This window comes from Eublepharis macularius, chromosome 16, assembly GCF_028583425.1.
Source record: "Eublepharis macularius isolate TG4126 chromosome 16, MPM_Emac_v1.0, whole genome shotgun sequence".
In the NCBI taxonomy this organism is placed as follows: domain Eukaryota; kingdom Metazoa; phylum Chordata; class Lepidosauria; order Squamata; family Eublepharidae; genus Eublepharis; species Eublepharis macularius.
The window spans coordinates 36,517,219-36,541,318 of NC_072805.1; the positions used below are offsets into that span (position 1 = coordinate 36,517,219).

General features: G+C 45.5%; 1 protein-coding gene across 1 annotated transcript in view; it reads left to right on the forward strand.

Annotated features, from left to right (window-relative positions):
- GPT2 (glutamic--pyruvic transaminase 2) overlaps positions 1-21,941 on the forward strand; it is a 31,171-nt gene extending 9,230 nt beyond the window's left edge. The window contains exons 2-11 of the mRNA XM_055000646.1: positions 3,999-4,088; positions 7,096-7,204; positions 11,086-11,219; positions 14,273-14,516; positions 15,394-15,473; positions 15,584-15,720; positions 16,352-16,526; positions 17,384-17,539; positions 18,657-18,769; positions 19,432-21,941. Coding sequence (XP_054856621.1) covers positions 3,999-4,088; positions 7,096-7,204; positions 11,086-11,219; positions 14,273-14,516; positions 15,394-15,473; positions 15,584-15,720; positions 16,352-16,526; positions 17,384-17,539; positions 18,657-18,769; positions 19,432-19,522 — 1,329 coding nt within the window. The 3' untranslated portion in view covers positions 19,523-21,941. The remainder of the gene's footprint in view (positions 1-3,998; positions 4,089-7,095; positions 7,205-11,085; positions 11,220-14,272; positions 14,517-15,393; positions 15,474-15,583; positions 15,721-16,351; positions 16,527-17,383; positions 17,540-18,656; positions 18,770-19,431) is intronic.
- Positions 21,942-24,100: the final 2,159 nt, after the last annotated feature.

Consider the following 24,100-nt stretch of genomic DNA (forward strand, 5'->3'; position numbering starts at 1 on the left):
ATCCCCCTGAGTGTTATGGGAGAAGTAAAACCACATTGCAACTAAAATACACCAAGGAGCCATATTTTCCTGGATGATTCTAAGCACAAGGTCCTTTCTGCACTGATTCCTCCCCCCAGCTTCTAGTAACTTGCAATATTCTCTGTGTTTTTTTAACCTGGGGTTGAGTTTAGTTATGAAATTCCCGCTCCTAAGCGTTCCTGTGCCATCCGAGGTCAGTAAGTAGGCAGTTTATCTTCCTTCCCCATGACTGCAGTTCTTGTCAGCTTGCATTATGCATTAAGTCACCCCAGTGAAAAAGACTGCTTGCTTGTCAAAGCTGCTGGGAGCCTGTTTGAGAAAAGGAGATTAACTGCGCCATCCTAAACCGGTCTACTTAGAATTCTGCTTGGGTCTATTCAATGAGGCTTGTTCCCAGGAAAATGTTCATAGCGTTGCACTCTAACAATACATAGGGTTGCCATGTCTGCCTATTCCCCGGGCGGGAGGTGGGAGGTATGGTACCTTTAGTCGCGCATGTGTTTCCGGTCCATGTAATGACATCACTTCTGGGAAGTGACGTCATCGCGTAGGCCACATGCAGCCCCTGGGAACGCTCCTGTGCTCTGCAGGGGGTTGAATCGGGCCACTGCAGATCGTGGGAGCACTGCTGGGTGGCGCAAAAGGCCTTGGAGAGCTCCTGCACTCCGCAGCGGCCGGATTCAGGCCTAATCGGGCCTTGGAGCATGCCACGTAGCTCAGGAGCATGCCCCGGGAGGCATGTTCCCCCCTCCCGCCAGCCAGGTAAGTGCGGGTGGAGGGTGGGACCAGCAACCCTACTGAGCAGAGTTACTCTCTTCTAACAGTGAAATCTTAAGCAGAGTTACTCCAGTCCAACCCCATTGATTAGAAACGCAGAGTGTAAGCTTTCGAGAGTTAGAGCTTCCTTCTTCCATCTGAAGAAAGGAGTTCTGACTCTCGAAAGCTTACACACTGAAAGTCTTGTTGGTCTCTAAGGTGCCACTGGACTCAAATCCTGCTGTTTTACTGCAGACCAGCACAGCTACTCACCTAAAATTGGGCTTAGAAACCTGTAACTCTGCTCACGATAGGACTGCCGATTGTTGGCCGTTTTCACACGTCTTACTGTCTCCGGTACGTCACGCAAAGCTCTCGCAAGGACAGCATCTTCCTGACGTGATTTCCCGGTTCTCGTGTGAAATCAATCCAGGAAGACGCTGTCCTTGTGGGAGATTTGTGCGACGTACCGGGGCTGGTAAGATGTGTGAAAACGGCCGTTAATTCAGGCATTAAGGAGTTCTCATTTGCTTGAGTGCCTCAAAGGGTGAGTAACATTTTTTAATAACTTGTGTTAGTCTGCTAGGACGCATAAAATCAGAAAAGTTTTTTTCTCTCTGCCTGTGTTTTCTCAAGGACTTTTTTCATTTTTCTGACAGAAAAATTCTAAGTTTGGGGAGGCATCTACCAAAAAAAATGATCTTGGACTTCCAGCTTTTGAGGTGGTGGTGGTGGGGAGGCATTTTTAAAAACTGAAATATTTACAAAAATTTGACACACAAAGGAGAATTTCAGTCACTTTCCCTGATATGGAGAGGGGTTCACGTACTGGATTTCAGCCTGTATACAGCTGTTTATTATGACTAGCTTCATTTATAATCTGCCTGTTTCACTGAGGCCCAACTGGATTCAGTCAGCAAGTGAATTACAAAGAGTGATTAAAAACAAGGCTGTGAGAGGCCTGACCGAAAGAAAGCTCATAGCCCTGGTTTACATTATGCTCCTGTCAATTTTTCAAGTCAAGGAAGAACCTGTTTCTGAAATTAGATCTCAAACAATGAAATCCTAAGCAGAGTTACTCCAGTCTAAGCCCTTTGAAATCAATGGACTTAGACTGGAGTAATTCTGCTTAGAGTTTCACTGTAAACGGTGTTTCAATTCACAGTCGGTTTCTAGACAGCCTTTTTTTACTTTTGCCGTTGCTTTTAAGGGGTTTGGGGTTGTGTTATCTGAAATAACATGATTTCCCTTCTCTGAGCCTTGAGAATCTTAGATTTTATATTAATGACAGCTGTGTGGCTGTAACATATTCATTGTATCTAAATGCTTGATAGGATTTCTGTGGAAACAACAAATTCTTTTAATTCTAATCTTCGCAGGAGACCGGGAACAAGGAAATAATCTTATCCTTTGGGGGTTGCATATTTTGGCACATCCTGACTAAATGTTAATTTTGTCTTTTAAATTATCCTTGGCAAAATGTTTTCCAATTAAGAGCTTGATTGAGAATTGGTGCCCATGAAACATTCTTCTGTGCTCACAGAAAAGGTATCCACACGCATGCAATTCAAACAAACCCTCTTCCATTGCTGTAAATTGCAAAGATAAGGGGGCATGCTGTACCCCTTGAGTGTATTTTTAATACCTTTCATCGCTGGCCTCTTCGTGCCAAGCACAGTATGAAATTTTACGAGTGCATAGCCACAAAAGTGCTTATGACATAAATGGGTGAGGAGAGGCAGACGTGGGAAAACCATGCTCGACAATGTGTCCAAACAGTATACCCGTAAAAGGTTGCGTTTTCAATCTTATCATTGTCTCAGAACAGTATGAATTCTAATGTTTGACAATCTCTGTTTGTGCTTCAAGTTCTGTTGTGGCTTGGCCAGTATATGTTCTTCTCCCTCTTCTAAGGAGAGAGAAATATCATTAGATCTTGGGCTGGGTGAATGAAATGCACACTATCAATGTGTTCAATCAGAAGAGTGGTGTCAGGATAGTACCATAAAGAGCAGCTTTACAGGGAGAGCCGATATAGCTCCGTGATGGAGGGCATGCTTTGTATATAGGAGAGCCTAGCTTGAATTACGGGCATGTTACAAACCCATGGAGCTGCTTTGTGCTGAGTCAGGCGATTGGACTATCAAGGTCAACGTTGTCTGCTCTGACTGACAGCAGCTCTGTGGTGGAAGTCTTTCACGTCATCTCCTCCGTGATCCTTTTAACTGGAGGTACCGGGGATTGAACATGGAGCCTGCTTCCAGCAAAGAAGATACTTTCCCACTGAGCTTTGACCCCCATTCCTCCAAGTATCTCGAGCTTAGCCTGAGAACCTCGAGAGCCACCACCAGTTGGAACAGATAACACCGGACCTGGATGGATCCTGCTCAGCATAAGGCAGGTTAATATCTAGATTGAGAATACTCCCAGATGGCTTCAGCCGTAAGAATACTAAGTGATTCTTCTAGTCCAGACTTGCAGAATTCTTCAATCCCCAACAGTCCTCTGTTAATCTAAATACCTGACAGGTTGATGTGGAACGAGTGTGCTGTTGGTACAGCTCCTTTCCTGCAGGGCATAGCAGTGTTCAGGGAGATGTTTTTATTAATTGCATCTGAACTCTGCCTTTAAAAGAGCTCATAAGAAGCTCAAGGTATATATATGTCAAGTGATGGCGTTTTTATTTTCACCTTAAAAACCAGTGAAATGGGTTTGGTTGCAAGACAGGGACTTTTTCTTGGCCATGCAAAAGGCATTGTTGCTGAACAGAGATGTGACTCTGGGTAGCCCCTGTTCGTGTCTGTTTTACCTTAGCAGTGAGAAGTGCAGAAAATAACTAAAGGCACACGCCTTCTCCTCGCTCATATGTACAGAAGGAGGCAAGCCCCTTGTCGGTTTACACAGTTGGTGTGAATGCTTATTTTGTTTCAGACACGTGGATTAAGAGCACTGCAAACGAAACAATTATCCGCTCCGTTTCCTTACCGTGTCCACATTTCTTCTTGGCGAGTGCCATTTTGTAGGTGGAGTGGTGGCAGTTTTTCTTTTTCACATTAAATAGCCCTAGACATTTCTTTTTTTAAAAAAAAAAATCCTCAGTCTATAAGGATCCATCTGATATTTGCAAATGGTGGTGTGCCTAAAAGCAAGATAATCTTCATCATTTGCTTTCTTTCTATAAAGTTTATATTTACAACCTGCATGTTTGTTTCCCCCTGTAGGGAATCAAAAAGCCCTTCACAGAGGTCATCAAAGCCAACATTGGAGATGCCCATGCGATGGGACAGCGGCCAATCACCTTCCTTCGTCAGGTAAGACCCCTGTGGGGGTGAGTGGTAAAAAATCCTTCCATTTGTCAGGGAAGAGAGGCTGCAGCCCCAGCTCAATTCAGGCATCACAGCAAACCAGGGATAAGGAATTTTAAACCTAGGTTGGCATGATGTCTGGATTTGCAAACCGGGGTCTGACATCTGCAAGCACAGTTTGGAAGTGAATTTGCAAAATGGGATTTGTGCTACCGTTTGGCGTGGTGCTTGAATTGTCACCAACAGCCTTCAGAGACTGCTCTGTCATGGAGGTTTTGAAGATGTACATTGAGAGTATTTTATCACCTTTTTATCCCAGTTTTCCACAGAGGGCCCTGACCTGGATAGCCCAGGTGAGCCTGATCTCACCAAATCACAGAAGCTAAGCAGGGTTGGCCTTGGTTAGTAATTGGATAGGAGACCTCCAATGAAGACCAGGGCTGCAGAGGCAGGCAATACCAAACCACCTCTGTTAGACTCTTGTCTTGAAAACCCCACCAGGGGTCGCCCTAAGTTAGCTATGACTTGAGGGTACTCTCCACCACTACTTCCACAAAGGAGCCCAAAATAGCATACAAACCTCTCTCTCCTCCTTAGTTTTTCCCTGTAACAGTTTTGTGAGTTGGTTAGGCTGAAAGAGAGTGACTAGCCCAAGATCACCCCAGTGCACCTTTATGTCCCAAAGGGAATCCTGTTCTTCCTAAGTCCTAGTTCGGCGCTTTAACCACAGCACCATACTGGCAAACCAAAGCAGGCAAGTAACTCCACACACCAGTTTTCCTGTTTGTATGTTTGGGAGGTCCAATCAAGGTTGTTGTTCTCAACTGTGGTTACCTTAAACCCTGGTTTGGTGTGATGTTTGAAATGAGTTAGAGTGAGGGTACAATCCGTGTAGCTCTCTAGCTTAGCAGAAAGCTACATGGAATGACAATCCTGATTTTTTTTTTAACGTGGCCAGGATAGGATCCTAGGAATTGTAGGTAGTCGGTGGGGTGAAGGGTCAGGAGGGGATAAGAGCCTCCTGAAATGGAGGGGAAAAAGTGACTATCTCCAAATTAATATTTGAAAGAACATAAGAAGATCCTAAATGTACCTCAGCAATTGCAAAATATGTCTCAGTCCTTTTAGCTGTTGCATCCAAAAAATAAGGAACAAGTGTCTTCCGTGGTTCAAGATTTATGAATCAATGAGCTTCTACGGGAATAAAAAGAAAGGAAACAACCAGGGCCGGCTCTAGGGTTGCCGGCGCCCGGGACAACCCAAGGTCAGCTGCTTGCGTGTGTGCACGCAGTACGTGCATGCTCCTGGTGCTGCGTGATGACGTCACTTCCATGACATCATCACGCAGGGCTGGGCATGCTGCCAGCGGAGCAGCGGCAGCGCGGGCGACTGGGAGGCTGCCCATGGCACTCATCTGCCCCGCTAAGGGGGCAGCCGGCTTGCCGCCCTGCCTGTCCTGCGGGGCAGACGAATGGCACGGGTGGCCTCCCAGCCTTCCGTGCCACTCGCTTGCCCAGCAGGACAGGGAGCGCGGCAGGACAGGGAGCGCGGCAGGACAGGGAGCGCGGCAGTGGGGCAGGCGAGTGGCGCAGGCGGCCTCCCAGCCCTCTGTGTCATTCGCCTGCCTGGCTGAGAGGGCAGGCAGCTTGCCGCGTGCTCCCTGTCCTGCTGGGCAAGCGAGTGGCGTGGGCAGCCTCTTTGGCAGTGCCGGGGGCAGCACCCTGCCCCCCTCGACCCAGCCCTGGAAACAACGTAAGAAGAGCCCCCCTGGATCAGACTAGTAGTCCATCTAGTCCAGCATCCTGATCCACACAGTAGCCGATAGTAGCCAACCTTTGCTGTGGAGGGCCAAGCAAAGAAGCCACAGAGGTCAAGGTGGTCCTCCCCCCCTGGGGGTGTCTCCGGGCACTGAAATTCACAGGTTTGCTGCTTTTGTGTCTGGAGAAAAGGCTGCTTTAATGTTGCCGTCTAGAGGAAGGGCCCTGGCAGCAATTACAAACTGCGGTTTCTGTGGATGTCTCCCTCACTCCTTAGTCTCCAAGATCCACAGAAGGGTCTTAAGGAGCAATACTGGTTCCACCCCCCCCCCTTCCAGGAGACCTATCTGACTTATTACAAAGAGGGAGACACTTAAGCAGTAATCATCTGAAAGCTAGCGGGTATTTGGAGCAACGGAAGAGTGTTGCAAAGGCAGTCTTTTTTTAAAAAATTATTAAATAATTTAATTTCTAAAACAAAAAAAGGGGTACAGAAAAGAAAAAGGAAAGGGGACTGTGATTTAAAAAGAAAAAATTACAAAGCTTATTATTACAAGGGCTATCGGAGTACAAATATCTTATAACATTAAAGATATATTTTTCAAATCAACAACACATACAAAATTCAAACTTACTTCCACCCCGCACCTCGGGAGAAAAAACTCATTATTACCCTTATCTTATCTCTGGCTTATCCTTAATATATTTCTTAACAATATTGCAATACTGGCTATAGTAAATTGTATTTTGCTAATTATATTCAGGGATTTTTTTCTGGGAAACGAGGTGGTGGAACTTAGTGGGTGGCCCTCAGAGAAAATGGTCACATGGCTAGTGGCCCCGCCTCCTGAACTCCAGACAAAGGGGAGTTGAGATCGCTGCGCAGAGGGCAATCTAAACTCCCCTCTGCCTGGAGATCAGGGGGCAGGGCCACCAGCCATGTGACCATTTTCAAGAGGTTCCGGAACTCCGTTCCACCACGTTCCGGCTGAAAAAAAGCCCTGATTATATTACATTGATCAGATTAAAAAACTTATCTGTCTGTCTGTCCTTTTGTTATATAACGTCTATCCTCCGTCTCACATTTAAAGCTTAAAACAAACAATATCAAACAATAGCAGTCTTAATACAATATGTAGAGGGCTGCTGAGTATCGTGAGCTTGTTTTGAAAAGTAGGTGTAGTGCTACTAATCGTCTGTTTGCAGCAATAATAACCAGCTTGTGTACATGTGTGGTTTTTCCTTGGATGATGCAGGTGGTGGCACTTTGCACATACCCGAACCTGTTGGACAGCCCGAGTTTCCCCGAGGACTCAAAGGAAAGAGCAAGACGCATCTTGCAAGGATGTGGAGGGAACAGTTTAGGTAACCTTCCATTGGAATTAATCTAAATTTTGTTTCTTTCACGGGCGTGACTTCTTTTGGGTGGGGGCGTGTTAAGTGCGTTGTCTGTTTTTTTTACAACCGCCAGGAAATCATCTAATTTCTTTTGGTTTATTTTAATTGTGTCTATGCCTTGTTTCTCCGTGTGTGTGTGTAGATGTGTTACTGTAAAAATAATTAAACAGATCCCATGTTGCGGGATGGAGTTAAAGGTGGGAGGTTCAGGAAGGGTGGAGTATAATGGGCTGGATCAAGCGCAGAATTGGATCTGAATGCACTAGTGCTCTTGTGTAGGTGGCAGGGCTCACTTCGAGGGGGAATGCGCAGGAACGCAGTTCCAGCAGTTCCCCAAAGAGGTCACATGTCAGGTGACCCCGCCCACCTGACTCTCGGCCATTTGGACTCGTTTAGGCCTGGATTGGGGCCAAAATGGCCCAGATTGGGCCTCTGACGGGTGGTGGATCACTCTCTCACTCAGCAGTGGCCCAATCCTGACCATTTTGGGCCCCTTTTCAGCCATTTTCCGCCCCTTTTTGCCATTTTGGGCCCAATTTCAGCCCTGAATGGCCAGGATTGGGCCCAAAACAGCCAGGATAGGTGATGTCAGGGGGTGTGGCATATGCAAATCAGTTATGCTAAGGACACACTTCCAGTGATGGCAAGGGGCGTGGCATATGCTAATGAGGTATGCTAATGAGTTGTGCTAATGAGTTCCTCCAGCTCTTTTTCTACGAAATGACCCCTGGTAGGCGGAAATGCAAGAAAAAAACCATGGTAGCCATTTGCATTACATCAAATTTACTTTACCCCCAACCTATTTTGGGGGCGAGATATAATATAAGAAAGGCAGTGCTCGGTGTTGCAGGTCTTGCGCAAGTAGAACAGCACCAAGTTTTTTGTTTCTGTTTGCACACCTCTGGATCCAAGCCTAGCACATGCAGGTTTATACTCTTTGCTTGTTTTATTTATTTAGGATGTTTTTATGCCATGTCTCCAAAAGCCTGCTCAAGGTGGCTCAAAGTGGCTTTTGAATAAAAATAATCCTAATTCGCAGCCCAGCCACTTCACCACTATGCTACAGCGGCTCCCTTATAATAATAACTCTTCTTATATAAAGCTCTTCTAAACAGATCAGTGCCTCACCCAGAGTGGTGAACAAGTTAGTGATATTATTATCCCCACAATAAAGCTGGGGAGCTGAAGCTGAGAGGAGGGGCTTACCCAAGGCCACCTACTGAGCTCGTGGCAGTAGTAGGATTCGAACCAGCAGAGTTCTGATCCGCAGCCGAACCACTTTGCCACTGTGCTACAACAGCTCTCTAAGTACAAGTCCAGGGTCGCATCTGTGGAGGAAAGTCTCCTCTGGTGTCATCTCAGTGTACTGTTGGATTCTCTCAGTATATGTTCAGAGAGGCAGGAGGTTTGGTGTCTTTGCTCTCTATGCAGGTGGGATAACAGCATGTCCTTCCAAAAAGTAGCTGCAAAATTGGCAGCCCCGAAGCTCCTTGCATGCCAGTAGGTGAGGCTCAGTGAACAACTAAGGATCCTATCCTACTGGTAAAAAGCCACTGTGCTGGGTTCTGTTAGCTCCTGATGGCCGGTTAATTAATTTAATAATTTAATTTAATTTATTAGATTTATATTCCATCCTCCCCACATCAGCGGGCTCAGGGCGGATAACAACACAATTCAAACATATTAAGTATCACTAAAACATTTTAAAATTTCTACACATAATCATTAAAATTACAACTATGCAAATATAAAAATATATACATATACAACAGAAAAAAGAGGCAGCACATCATTTAAATTCGGCGTTCCATACAGCAGTTCTTCACAGAACAAATATGTGAAGTATAAAATATGGACAACAGCATCTAAGTAGGAGGGCATATGGTTTAACCCCCTCCCCCCGGCCTAGGGTGGGGGCACCGCCCGGCATCAACCATATGCCTGGCGGAACAACTCTGTCTTACAGGCCTGGCGAAATGTTAACAAGTCTTGCCGGGCCCTGGTCTTATGAGACACAGCGTTCCACCAGGCTGGGGCCAGGACCGAAAAGGCCCTGGCCCTGGTCAACGCCAGGCAGGCCTCCCTAGGGCCAGGGACCTTTAATAGATGTTTCCCACCCGATCGGTCCTCTGGGGCTCATATGAGGTTACTTGAAAGCTTTGACATGTTACAAGGTGGGCTCAAAAATCCAGGCAGTTTGGGATGCATTACTCAGGTGTGAAAGCCATGCATCCAAACAGGTCTCATCATTGGATAATGAATACATTCAGTCAGTTTTTCTCAGGGCTTTTTTTCTGGGAAAAGAGGTGGTAGAACTCAGTGGGTTGCCCTTGGCGAAAATGGTCACATGGCCGGTGGGCCCGCCCCCTGATCTCCAGACAGAGGGGAGTTGAGATTGCCCTCCGCGCTGCTCCAGCGGTGCGGAGGGCTAGCTAAGCTCCCCTCTGTCTGGAGATCAGGGGGCGGAGCCACCAGCCATGTGACCATTTTCAAGAGGTTCCGGAACTCCGTTCCCCCGCGTTCCCCCTGAAAAAAATCCCTGGATTTTCTATATAAAAACGGCCAGGAAAGTACGTGAAACTCTTTCAAGCCTGCGAACAGATTGAGGAGACATGCCGGGTCTTGATTTTCAGACTCTGCAGAAAAAAGTCCCTCCTCCGATAAGCGGAGAATGTTTATACAGCTGACGGTTTTGTTGGTTTTTTCCCTCGTCAATGATAAGATCCGACTTTCGTGATTACCTTGTGCCGGAGGAGAAGCAGTCACTGTTTACTGAAATATATTTTCATTCCTTTACCCGAGAAATTCCTCGTTGCTGAACACTGAAGCCTGGACTAAAATGATCAAAACAAGAATGAAATCCATGTAACACCTTTTGTTAAAACTGTGCAAATGGACGCTGTGTGAGTTTTTGAGCTCACCGGAGCAGTTCATCAGGCTGATAAAGAGCTCTGGTGAGCTAGAAAGCTCGCGTAATTTATTTATTTTATTTATTTATTTAATGTTATTTACAGTCCGCCTTTCTCACGGAGAATCATGGCGGATTACACAGTGCGAGATTCATACAGTCAATTTCAAGAACATTTCCATAAACAATGCCATAGGGTAAATAGATACAAGTTCACAAAGACATAGCATTAGCAGGAATCCAGTACAACATAGCGGTAAAGCGGATCATCTGAGGTCCCCTCCCTATAATACAGTCCTCCTATCTGAGTAAAAAGCCTTTTTGAATAATTCAGTTTTGCATTGTTTGCGGAAAGCTAGGAGAGTGGGGGCTGTCCTGACCTCCTCAGACAGGCCGTTCCATAGGGTAGGGGCCACCACAGAGAAAGGCCTTGTACGGGATGCTGTTGATGTTGCCCACGTGCGGGGTGGCACCTGCAGGAGACTCTGTTCAGGTAAGCAAAGCTGCTGTGGAGGAGCAGGGGGGGGGCAGTCTCGTAGGTATGCCAGACCAAGGCTGTGAAGAGCTTTGTAACTGATAACCAATACCTTGAACTGAGCATGGTAACTGATGGGTAGCCAATGGAGTGACTGCAGGATGGAAGTGATATTCATGCATGCTCCTGCTCGCTCCTGATAACAGTAGACCCGCAGCGTTTTGCATTTGTAATGTAGTGTGTACATTTGATTGGTCCTAATGAAAAGGTATGACACAGATTTCTTTCCAATGTGGAAAGAAAATGCATGCATCTGACGAAGAAAGCTGTGTTTCTCAAAAGCTTATGCTACAATAAAATGTGTTAGTCTTAAAGGTGCTACTGGACTCTTTACCATGTTACTCTTGTAACGTTTCTCCCTTGTCCGAGGGTGGGTGTCTGATGGGGCCTCCCTTTCCCTTGCAGGTTCTTACAGCGCCAGCCAAGGTGTCAACTGTATCAGAGAAGATGTTGCAGCTTACATTGAACGGCGTGACGGAGGGGTCCCTGCTGATCCCGACAACATATACCTGACAACGGGAGCCAGTGACGGCATTGCGGTAGGTGTTTTCTCTTTGTCTGATGTGCAGTTGCAACTTGTAGGGGTCACTACACCGCTGTTATTCTGAGAGTTTCTAAAAATCCCGACCCAGTGCTCCAGACAAGTAGGGTAGAGTCACTGAATGCACGCAAATGCATTTAATTTGCACAGGCTCTTTAGGCAGTGCTATTCGTATTGTTGTGAAGAGTTGTTTGAGGGTTTCCAGGAGAATTGTGAAGGATAAAGTGAGGAATCCAGGATTGCAGGGTCTGAGTAGGGAAACGCGGTCTCAAGATACGACGGGTAGTGGCTCTCATGCACCTGCCCTTCTTCCAGCTGGATTGTGTGTGTGGACCCTTCTTCCGCTGTGTTAGGACCACTGCCCCAAATGTATGAACCATGACAGAGCTACGTGCCTAAGGAACCTTAGCAGGATGCAGAAGCCACGCCTCCTGGCACCTGATTGGTTTTCCATTCCTCCCAGATTTTGGAGAGTGTCCAACAAGAAAAAGCAGAAAAAAAAGTCTTAGGGGGGCGGGGGGGACAAGTATACTGAACACATACCAATTGAATGATACAGCGATATGAGGACGGCTTTGATTTCAAAGTTTAAACAGAAGTTTTTAAAAAGGATGAAATGCAATAGCTATTCAATTTCCAAGTCTAAATAGGCACTGTGAAAAATAAATTTTTTAAAAAAATTCGGTCCCCAATCTAAACATACTGTGAAACATCTGGGACTCTCAAAGAGCAATTGAGAACACAACCTTACAGCGATAATAAAAGGTTGGGACCCACCCACCCCACCCACCCTCTTTAAAAACCATTCCATGTACTGCTGCTGCCTGGACTGGAGGAAAATTGGAGGGTTTTATAAAGGGTTGAAAGCATCCAAGGCAAAGATCACGATATAGTTTAAGCCATCCAGAATCATGACAGCTTCTCTTATTTTGGGAATTTCACTCTGACCCCCCCCCCCCATGAAAGCTCTTAAAAGAAAACCCAGTTTTGCTCAGCCCACTCAGCAAAAGGCCTTCATTGCATAATTAAGCCTGGAGTTAAAATCTTCCGCCAGTCGTCACCCCCTTCCCTCCCACGTATTGGGTAACCGAGTGGGTGCAATAAGCGTGGAAACACTCTTTTGGTTGACCTTGAGCAGAAAGCTCATCTGTGGTTTGGCGTACCTGGTGCCGCGTGGTTGCTTCAGCCCAAGTCGGTCAATATTTGTCTTGCCTTTGAGCTTGCGCCTGCGGCATCGTCCCTTTTATCCTGCCGGAGAGATTTGCTGCCTTGCGAAAACTTAAACTGCCCTCTGCTGGCACCGTTTGGTATTGCAGCACTCTCAGATCTGCGTCTTGATTTATTGAACGGGTGTTCTTGGCAATGACGTTGGCAGCTGTTAGAGGTCGATGTGCCAAAACAATGAGCCGCTTATGTAAAACTTCGCCAGAAAATGCAGATTGGCTCCACTTGTTCCTTTTTCAATCTCGCAATTGGAATTGCTTCATTCATGATAAAAGCCCTCAATGAATCAGATTTGTCTATAGCTGTCAGCTGCAGTCAGAGAGCAGTCCTGAGTTTTGGTGTTGTGGACTTTTCGGCTTGCTTGTGTGTTAAGGATCAGGTGATCCGTGTGAACATGCAAGACTTGGTTTCCTGCAGCTGTCTCTCCAACCGTTCTGCCATTTGGCAAGGCCGTGTTTGGAAAGCATGGTATTTGACCAGTCTCTGTATCAGGCATCTGACGAAGAGAACTGTGATTCTCGAAAGCTTATGCTACAATAAAATTGGTTAGTCTTAAAGGTGCAACTGGACTCTTTTTGATCATGGTGGGATAGAATCTCAAGACCTGGTGGAGAGAAACACCACAGTCAGGGAGTTGAAGGAATGCTTGTGGGGCAAAGCTATATAAAACTGCAGAAGTGACAAGGCCACAAAAATAGTTTATCTTGCCCACATGACCTTAAAAAAATATTTTTTGCAGCGCTTTCCTGTGTTGTTATTCACAACCCTGATACTTATTTGGGAAACTTGTGACCCGTCTGTCCGCCAAATAGTGCTCGAGGCAACTTACAATTTTTAAAAAAACAACAACAATGAAACTATTCCAGATGATTGGAAAGTGGGCGAAACAGTAGTATCGAATAGTAATGAACATCGTTAAAACAGAACGAGTAGCAGCTTTGGAGAAAGTTCCGGCAGTTTCAAGACTCCTTCATCCTCTTCAAAATAAAAAACAGACATTTGAGAATGAGGAGATCAAACTGGCACCCTGAGGGAGGGCCTTCCATAGACCGGCCCCAACTGTTGAGAGAGCTTTGCACTGTATGCTTACCCTACAGTTGAGAGGGACATGCACAACAATGCCGAAGTAGATGATTTTAAATCACGGGTAGGTACGTGTGTGGGGTGGCATTCCTTCCAGGTAGCCAGACTCGAGGCAGAGAGTGAACCTTTGTCCTAAACATGCAGTGCATTCTGCTACAGAGGATGCTGTCCTTATGACAGGTTGGTATTCTGGAGACCTGGATCCACCTTTTGGTATTTTTGATTAAACCTATGCGAAAGGCCATGTGTTCTCATGAAGATTAGGAACTCAATATCTTATTGCACGCCCTGACCTGGACGGCCCAGGTGAGCCTGATCTCGTCAGATCTCAGAAGCTAAGCAGGGTCAGCCTTGGTTAGTAATTGGATGGGAGACCTCCAAGGAAGACCGAGGTGGCAGAGGCAGGCAATGGCAAACCACCTCTGCTCATTTCTTGTCATGAAAACCCCACCAGGGGTCACCATAATTCAGCTATGACTTGAGGGCACTCTCCACCAACAACCTTGTTGGTTTTAAAGAAGTGCTGATAACTGTGATTTTTAAAAATCCCCGATCAGCTGAGTCCACTACAGTCTGCCTTCCTTCCTTTTAATCTCTCAGAGTTGGGCCTGGCTTCTGGAACTTTTGACCCAGCAGGAGAGACCCGACTACATCCCAGAGGGGAGGGCTTTTGATTCAGAACCCAAACAAGACCTGTGGAAGCCTTATCTTAAATAACCTTTTTTTTTTTTGGTCCCCTTTCAGACTATTCTAAAGATCCTCGTCTCGGGAGGAGGGAAATCCCGAACCGGAGTGATGATCCCTATCCCCCAATATCCCTTGTATTCCGCTGCCATTTCGGAGTTGGATGCTGTTCAGGTGAACTATTACCTTGACGAAGAGAACTGTTGGGCCCTCAATGTGAATGAACTCCGTCGTTCTTTGGAAGAGGCCAAAGTGTATTGCAATCCAAAAGTCTTGTGCATCATCAATCCAGGAAATCCCACAGGTCTGTACAACTTCTGTAACTCTGCTCTTTTCCAGTACTTAACATACTATTCAAGACACCGGTCTCAGCTTTTCATCTTCTACGTTTGGGGGGTCCCTTTGTTGAATTAGGGAAGGACTGTACATTACAGGCATTATAATTCCTTTATCCTGGACCATCAACGTGCATGGCGTTTGATGGCTTTACAGGAGGCAGGCCTCTGGTCCTAGTAGCATACAGCTTCCCCCCAAAGAGCAAATTTGACAGGCAGGTGGAAGAAGCAAGCCAAGGACTTACATTCATCTCCTGTGCATGAGCTTGGGCTTAGTTTCACTGGGGGAGAGGAATAACTGGCTGTTCTACACAGAAAGGTGGGTTTTGAGGAAGCATCGGAAGGAAGTGACCTCACGCATGCGTTCTGGAAGGCAGTTCCAGGCATAACAGGCGACAAGGGAGGAATACTGGAAATGTTTGAGAGAGCAAGAGACCTTTGGACAGCCAAGGGTGCTGGACTGAGAATGCTCGATGAGGACTAGCACCTTGACGCCTGGTTTTACACTCATGTCTGGTCCTGATCCTGAAAAAGATCTAAGTGGACCAAGCCTATTAGTTTGCTTTTACCTTGCTTTTAAGTTTGTGCTTACAGCTTCACCTCTTCCTTTGTGGATACGCTTTGTTCGCTCTTTGCCTCTTGGCAGTGTAATGGTTATTGGATCCCCTGGTATTCACCACCTCAGTTTTTCTCCTGCTTTGCTGTTTGAGTTTGCCTTTTTTTTTTAAGCCAATTTTTTTTGCCTACTTTAAAGGACTGTAAGGGTTTGGGTTGAAAATTTATTGCTGCATCTTCCACAGATCATGACTTAACTAGAATTTTTTCTGTGTTCTCCGGTGCATTCAGGTCAGGTTCAAAGCAGGAAGTGCATCGAAGATGTGATACACTTTGCCTGGGAAGAGAAGCTGTTTCTTTTAGCTGACGAGGTAATAACCCTATTAGAACCGGCGGCTGGGGCTTGGTAACGTGCTTTCGATTGTTCCTAATCAAGCACAGAGCTCGTTTAATTGTGTCTTTTCCCCCTCTAACGGCGCAGGTCTATCAGGATAACGTTTACTCGGAGAGTTGTCAGTTCAGTTCTTTTAAAAAGGTTCTTTACGAGATGGGACCAGATTACTACAATAACGTGGAACTAGCTTCCTTTCATTCCACCTCCAAGGGATACATGGGAGAGTAAGTATTTTATCATTTTCTTTTTTTCCTCCCCACGGTATTTTGTACACAGACTGGGGGAAGGGCCATTGCTCAGTGGTAGAGTCCATGTTCAGCCCCCCAGCGGGGCAAATAATGTCATTCTAAGTCAAGAAAATAGCATGGGGGGAAGCTAGAGCTTCTCCTGCCCCCCTGCTCTTGTCTTAAGACAAACTGGGACCCGGTGGTGGAGGAAAGTGCCCTCAAGTCATAGCTGACTTAGGGCGACCCCTAGTGGGGTTTTCATGGAAAGAAACTAACAGAGGTAGTTTGCCATTTTCTGCCTCTGCAACCCTCGTCTTCCTTGGAGGTCTCCCATCCAATTACTAACCAAGGCTGACCCTGCTTAGCTTCTGAGATCTGACAGTCTAGTGGCAAGTTAGGAAAACATACGTGAATCTGTTTCAGAGAATGGATTTTCTAGCTGTATATGGAATGCAAAGTTCTCCGTGTTGGTAGAGATCTCGTTGCCGTTCCAGTTGACTGTTTCTCTTTAGTGGAGTACAGGAAAGGGTACAGCTTGCTGTCTCTATAACGGTGTGCTGTGGCTGTTGATTGATGGTTGCTTTTTTTCTCTTCTCATTGCTGTTCCCTGCCACCCTGTTGGTCTCAGATGTGGTTACAGAGGAGGGTACATGGAGGTGATTAACTTGCACCCGGAGATCAAAGGGCAACTGGTTAAGCTGCTATCAGTCCGTTTGTGCCCACCTGTCTCGGGGCAAGCAGCCATGGACATTGTAGTGAATCCGCCGGTACCTGGGGAGGAATCTTACGCACAGTTCATCAAGGTGGGTAGTATGCGTGCGCACACATGCACGCAGTTCTTCTCCCACAGGTCTCAAAATAGGACTTGGAACTTCCCAACAAGTTAGCTAACTGCCAGCATAAGAGCAGAGACAAAGAAATTGACAGGGTAGGGGAGCAGAATGAAATACCCTACTTTCAACCCACTCAAGGCCTAATTTGCAACTAGTTTTATGTAGCGACTTTCCAATCTCGGGCATGCAGCCTGCTTGAAGATACGGTTGTTGTTGGCTACCTTTTATTCACATGCGTTTAGTTCCAGACTTGTGCTGTATGTGGCTATGTAAAAATAAAGAGCAATATTTCAAATTGTTTGCTATTTTAAGATATGGACCCTCCCTGCCCCCATGGGGTCATGAGATATTTGAAAGGGGGGTCCTATGTTTTGAGGTGGCAGGAATGAAGAACTACTTGCTAGAAAACAGTCGGTGTTCACCCCCTCTTCAGTACCCCATGCGAGAGTATAGGTACAGATATGAGGGGCAGATGGTAGCACTTCTGCTAACATGATATGCAAAGCAAACACCCTCTGCAGACGTGTGCTTAGGTAGCTGTTATGCACAAGAATCTTCCCCCCGTGTCATAGATTTGTGCACGGGATACGTTTCCACTGACTTTCTTCCCCTATAAGCGTAGATTGCAAGTTTGTTCATAGGGGGACGGTTTTCTTCTTAAATTTTTGCACGATGCTTGCTGTTTTTCATGCATATGGTTTATTCAGTGTAGGAAGGACAGGGCTGTGTTCAGACTCTATAGGGAAACACAACTCGCTAGGAAAAGCTACAGAACACTGTCTGTGGTTTTGCCCTCTGTGTGAATATGTTCCCTTTACCTGACGTAGGAAAAGGAATCTGTCTTGAACAACCTAGCAATGAAAGCCAAACTCACAGAAGATCTGTTTAATCAAGTGCCGGGCATCCACTGCAACCCACTCCAGGGAGCCATGTACGCTTTCCCACGGATCTTTATCCCTTCCAAAGCCATCGAGACTGCAAAGGTAAGCCTTTTTTAACCAATACGGGAGAATGTGACGATCCTAGGTGTAATTAAACTAAAACATATGGGTAAAATGTTAACTTCCATTTTGGCTCTGGAAAAGAAGCTACGCCAGGGCTGTAGTATAATGAAGGAGGCTGCTTTAATACAGGGAATGGATCTGTGGACTATGCCACTGTGTACAGATCAAGATGGGTAGCCATGTTAGTCTGTCTGTAGCAGCAGCAAAGAGCAAAAGTCCTGTAGCACCTGTAAGACTAACAACATTTGTGGTAGGGTAGGAGCTTTCGTGAGTCACAGCTCTGAAGTCACAGACTTAAGAAGTGAGCTGTGACTCATGAAAGCACATACCCCACCACAAATTTTGTTAGCCTTATAGGTGCTACTGGACTCTTGCTCTTTGCTACCACAGTGTACAGTGCATATTATCTGTCTGCTGTAGCTATTATCCTGCTCTCACTGCATTGTTTTCTACTTCCATAGTACCATTTTCTTCATTGCTTAACCTATCCTGTCTGGTGTTTATGCCGCTGTAGCATAGTGGTGAAGTGGTTGGGTTGCGAATCAGCACTACTTGAATCCCACTACTGCCACAAGCTCAGTAGGTGGTCTTGGGTAAGCCCAAGCTGCCCAGCTGTATTGTGGGGATAATAATAACACTGACCTTGTTCACTGCTCTCAGTAGGCACTAATCTGTCTAGAAGAGCAGTATATAAGCACAGTTATTATTATATTTGTTCTAGATTTCTGTAATCCTAGTCCTATTACATTGCTTATTAGATGTCTCAGCCAACTAATTCCATTGTCTTACACTGTGTAATTCATCTTGAGTTTCAGTGACTATAAATACTACAACTATAAATAAGGTACTATAAATAATGTAAATAAATAGTTATCAGAAGTATTTAGAAACCAACGCAGATCGAAAAATATTTGAGAAGAAACTTCCTGTAATATTTTATTCTTTCATGTATTTTATTGTTTTGATTTTTATGCTTAAGACTTCTAGTCAAAATAGTTTATTAGTCAAAAGAAAGGGAAGACACTTCTGATTGCTTTTGCATCTAGGGTCTTTTGGTGAGAACACCTAGTAAATCTATTTTTTAAAATCTCTGCAGATTCACAAAATGGCTCCCGACATGTTCTACTGTATGAAACTTCTGGAAGAAACGGGGATCTGCGTTGTTCCTGGCAGTGGGTTCGGCCAAAGGGAAGGAACATACCACTTTAGGTACAGTCGTGTTCAACGCGCGAGTACAGAGATGTTGTAGATACACGAGGCAATCCTAAGCAAAGTTATATCCAGGGCTCATTTCGAGGGGGAACGCACAGGAATGCAGTTCCGGCAGTTCCCCAAAGAGATCACATGTCAGGTGGCCCTGCCCACCTGACTCGGCCATTTTGGGCCCGTTTCAGCCTGTATTGGGGCCAAAACAGCCGGGATCGGGCCTCTGACGGGTGTTGGATCACTCTCCCACTCAGCAGCGTCCCGATCCTGACCATTTTGGGTCCCTTTTCGACCATTTTCAGCCCCCTTTTGCCATTTTGGGCCCAATTTCGGCCCTGAATGGCCAGGATTGGGTCCAAAACAGCCAGGATAGGTGATGTCAGGGGGTGTGGCATACGCAAATCAGTTATGCTAATGACACACTTCCTGCGATGGCATGGGGTGGGGCATATGCTAATGAGTTATGCTAATGAGTTCCTCCAGCTCTTTTTCTACGAAATGACCCCTGGTTATATCCTTCTTAGTCCATTGAAGTCTTAGGCCGGGAAAGGTGTACCTCTGCTTTGGATTTCCACAGAAGCTGCTTAGTCTGTGTTCATTTTTTTTTCTTTTGATGGCGCCACCCCCACCACACAGGTTTAAAACACCTTTTCCTGTTTTCCCAGGATGACCATTCTGCCTCCAGTCGAAAAGCTAAAGATCCTGCTGGAGAAAGTGAAAGATTTCCATATAAAGTTCCTCGAAGAATACTCTTAAGCAAAACAAAGACTTTATCTTTTTTTCCTCAGAGTGAACCTGGAAAATAAAGCTGTGACGGGAGGGAAATACGCATCTTATCTCCTGAAATCCAATCCATAATACAATAGCTATATCCCAGCTGTGAAATTTGAGTACATTGTGGCATATATTTACTATGTGTTAATGTTATGGAGAGGGATGGAAATAAGAGAAGGAAATGCAAAAAGTAAGATTTTGTGCCTTGATCTGAAATTAGAGGCTTAGCTTCCCCGGTTGGACTGACTAAACAAGGTAAGGGGTAGAGACGCTATTTAAGAAACACTGAAACTTAAATATAAGACATTAGAAACATTTGATGAGAGGTACAACTTACTGTCAATAAACACCTTTCTGTACTTTAAAAAAAACCTCTTACCCTCTATACAGAAAACAACATACTTTTCTGTTTTACTTAACTGGGCTGAAATATTATTTTCATAATCTCGTGCATCTCTCATTTACTTCAGAGAGTTTTGCACAGAAGTTTGTGGTGGATTCTGCCCCTTTGACATCCTGTTAAGGCTCACAATTTGAGCGCTATAGAATTGTTATATCAACTCTCCCTCCCCCCCCCAAATTCAAGAAGTTGCCAAAATTATGCTCTGACTGCCTGTTGAATTCTACCTTTTTAATATAGGCTAGGCTAGGATATCAGATTGCCTGCAAATAGGGCCCAAGGGTTATGGTCAGTAGAAAAGAGGGCCAGTTTTCCAGTATAACACTGCCTGCCTATACAGCCTCCCTAACAGGCCTGTAATTTTCAACCAAAACAGACCGCACACTTGGATTTCCAGCCCAAGATGTTACCCTATTGTTATCTCTTGATGCTTCCGCCTTTGGAATGGCTCAAGTATTTTCGGCAGGGCAATTCTAACCAAACTGACTAGTTATGACCCCGATCTGATGAATCGTAACTGTTCAAAAGTCATTAAACTTCAGCCATTATTTCCAATGTTTGTCCGAGATTCAGGGTCGTTTTTGATTTTGTGGCACGTATTAGGTTGTGGTGGCGAGTGGGCCTTCAACATTGCTAACCAGAGTGGCACCTAACCACCGCCACAGCCTATTGTCATTGTACCCAGGAGTCCCCCATGATAATTCCAGTTGGAGTTAACCTTGATGATATGTGGAAGTACCATTATTTGTTCATTGATTATGTCGCACCTTGTCCATCTTCTTGGCTTCGTATTTGTAACTGTTCTTGGTGCCAGCCCAAGTTCCCAGAAAAGTGAATGGTTATACTGGATAAAGTAGACCAGACTGTTGGTTGGAAGTTACTGTCCTTACTTAATTGTAGACCTGCCGTGGACTTTCAAAAAGCAAACCACCAAAACTGGCGAGGGGCATCAGTGGACACAGCCACCTGGCCTCAAACACCAACCCTCGCAACAGCAAGATCAGACTTGGTATCTTCACCTGTAGGGGTTGTTTAACTCTTCAGCCCCGCTTGCTTCTCATGAGGAGAGAAGCGGTAGAAAACCATAACCTTGAATGGAAACACTGCTTCTTAAGTGTTAAGTGAAAGGTGGGTGGATGTGGTTGAAACAACGTCACGCCTGGAGCATTTCAGTAAGCATTCTCAAAGCAATTGCACTTTCCCCTCAAGTCTAGCTTTGCTTGAGAGGGGCTGCCATGTCGAACGTGGAGGTACAACCAAATCCTGTGCTCTAAAAATGGCAGTTAGTACGTTATTTTTATATTTTTCTAAGTAGGGTTTTTTTCATTGGGAGGTGTGGGGTTGGGGTAGAATTTCTAGTCTGAACAAGCTGGTGGGTTTTATATTTACCTTGTGTTTACACCCAAGAATCCTGAAAACAATACAAGAGTTTACATGTTTCTAAAATTACACTTTTGCGGGTGTTTTAAAAGGGTTCTTTTCCTTGTCTTTTAAATATAAGGGCAGCGATCCTTACAATTTACTTGTAAGTCAAGGAATGCTGTCCTACCTTCTGTTGTGTTTTGTACACCATCTATTACGGTGCCTTTTTTTGGGTATCTGGTACTGCAAAAGAGAATGTACCATTTTGGGGGGTCTTCTCCGCATTTCTTTGAAAGCGGCGCGATTGTGTCCTAGTTGATTGACGACGTTTGTATGCACTGTTTCTGTTTAAATTCTGTTGTGCTTGAACTGAGGCCGTGATCCTCAGAAACCTGTTCTGGAATTGACCTTGATAGACGTTCTGCAAGCGAACCCATTTGAGGATTGCGACATAAGAAACTGGGAAAGTTTAGACACTGATTCTCGTCTTACATTATGTTTTATGTTAAGACCTTGAATAATACGGCTAATCGTGATGCATGCTCGTAGGTAAGAATTTCCTACAGGTGCTCCTGAATATTGTATTCAAGTGACTTTTTAAATGTACCTACTGAATCAATAAAACAGCTATTGAAAACAGTTTGTGGCAGTATGAAACCTCTGGTTGATTGATTTATAATCCGCACTCCCCGCTTATGGGCTCAGAGCGAATAACGGCAGCATTAAAATTTAAAATAAAATTTGCATTAAAACCATCAATGAGCATACAGTTCAGTAATAAAACAGCTCCAGATGGTGGCAGTGGTCCAGCCGATGGAAAAATCAGGGTGGAGATCGCACTACACCCTGGTGGGAAGACTCGCCCACAGCCCAGTCTCAACCATATGGTGGCAGAACATCTCTTGTCTTACAGGCCAAGGGAAAAGATAATAAATCTTGTTGGGCTCAGAGTTTCACCAGGCTGGTGCCATGACCAAGGCCCTGGCTGTGGTCAAGGCCAGGTGAGCCTCCTTGGGGCCAGGGACCACCAGCACTTTTTATCAGCTGATCAGAGCACCCTCCGGAGCACACGTGGTGAGAGGCAGTCCCTCTGGGGGATGAGTGGGGTGCATATTTTACAGCAGTAGGAAAAGAGCTGAATACCCTCCACCCCACCACTCAGGAGATGCTGAGTGGACCATAGAGATGGGTGAACAGAGCGGCTACATCTGCATAGTGCTGCAGGGTGAGACCCCTGGTGGAATGGAGGAAGTGGTGCGACTGCTCAGTTAAGCGTGTATGTACTGGGTGCTAACCCCATTTTTTATCCAAGCACTGGCTTTCAGGAATCAGAAGGCAATATGATAGTGTTGCTTGGAGCTGCCTTCTCTAGATGGCAGAAACTAAAGTTTTTTAGCTGGAATGGGCATCAAGCATGAGAGCCTAGCGGCTTTCCACCCTTTTACAGTGACGGGAAAGCCCACATCACCCAAGTGTCCTATTTGGTGTAAGCTTAAGAGGACAGGACTCTGGAGAACTGGGTTTGATTCCCCACTCCTCCACTTGTTGCCCAACCCACCTGTTGTGAGGATAATAACACACTTTGTAAACCACTCTAAGTGGGCATGAAGTTGTCTTGAAGGGCAGTATATAAATCAAATGTTATTAAATTGAAAGCTACCATGGGGAAGGGGAGCCAATTGCTGTATGCTGGGCATCTTTAGCGGTGGAAGAATTTTGTGGGAGCTTGCATACACAGCTTCTGTCTGCCATGTTTTTATCCCACCCGTTTTCTAAGGAGCACGCATAACCCTCTCCTCAGTTTTATCCTCACAACAAACCTGTATGGTAGGCTAGGCCCATGGCTTCATGGCAGACTGGGGGTTTGACCTTGAGTCTCCCTTGCCCCAATCTAACATTTTTAACCAGTGTGGATCTCATTTATGTTGATTCTGTTTTGAAAAGTAGTACGAGAGGTTAACACTGCTTAATTCTTGCAGGGGTCATATGGAGCTGCTTCACTCAGGGCGTTGGTCTGTTATGGACAACATTGTCTCCTCAGGCAGCAGCTCTCAAGTCTTAAAAAGAGGTCTTTCACTTCACCTACAATTTGATCTTTTTATCTGGAGTTGTCCGGGATTGAATCTGAGACTTTATGCAAAGCAGGAGTTCTCAGCCGTGGCCCCACCTCCACGGTCACTCTGAAGGCTAGTCTATATGTTACATGTCAAAGCCATTTTCATAGTTCTCCATTCAGCAGCTGTTAGCCTTTAGTAACCACTAGGAAGTATTACCATATAGTAAACTGGTCAGGATGAGGTTGGGATAATCCCACCCACCCCTATCATGCAAGTATGCCACTGTATGAAAGTCATCAGAAAGGCAATAGCAGCTATGAGCTGATAAAACTGTAAATGCCCTTAATACAAAAGAGATGAATTAAAGAACCAGCTGGGATTGTCTCTGTGCCGAGAACTAGCCCCTTAATTCCTGCCCAGGGAGGACAGTTGATTAAACTCCAGAAAGGAGAGGCAAAGCGACTGCTGGCTAAACATGATCCATTGTGGGGGCAGTTCCCGCCCCTGTTCTAGCATTGCTGGTGTTCTGTTCATGCCTTGGGGATTTCAGATCAAGGCATATCCCATCTACCATACAGGCCAGCCAGAAGTCCTCTGGCAACTCTCTTGTCTGTTCCTGACATCTGCAGTATTGAGTATGCTGCTCCTGAACATGGAAGTTCCATTGAATTAGCTCATAAACCAACATTCCTTTTTTTAAAAAAAAAAATGCAGTGGCCATTGCTGTATCCTGCAAATCCC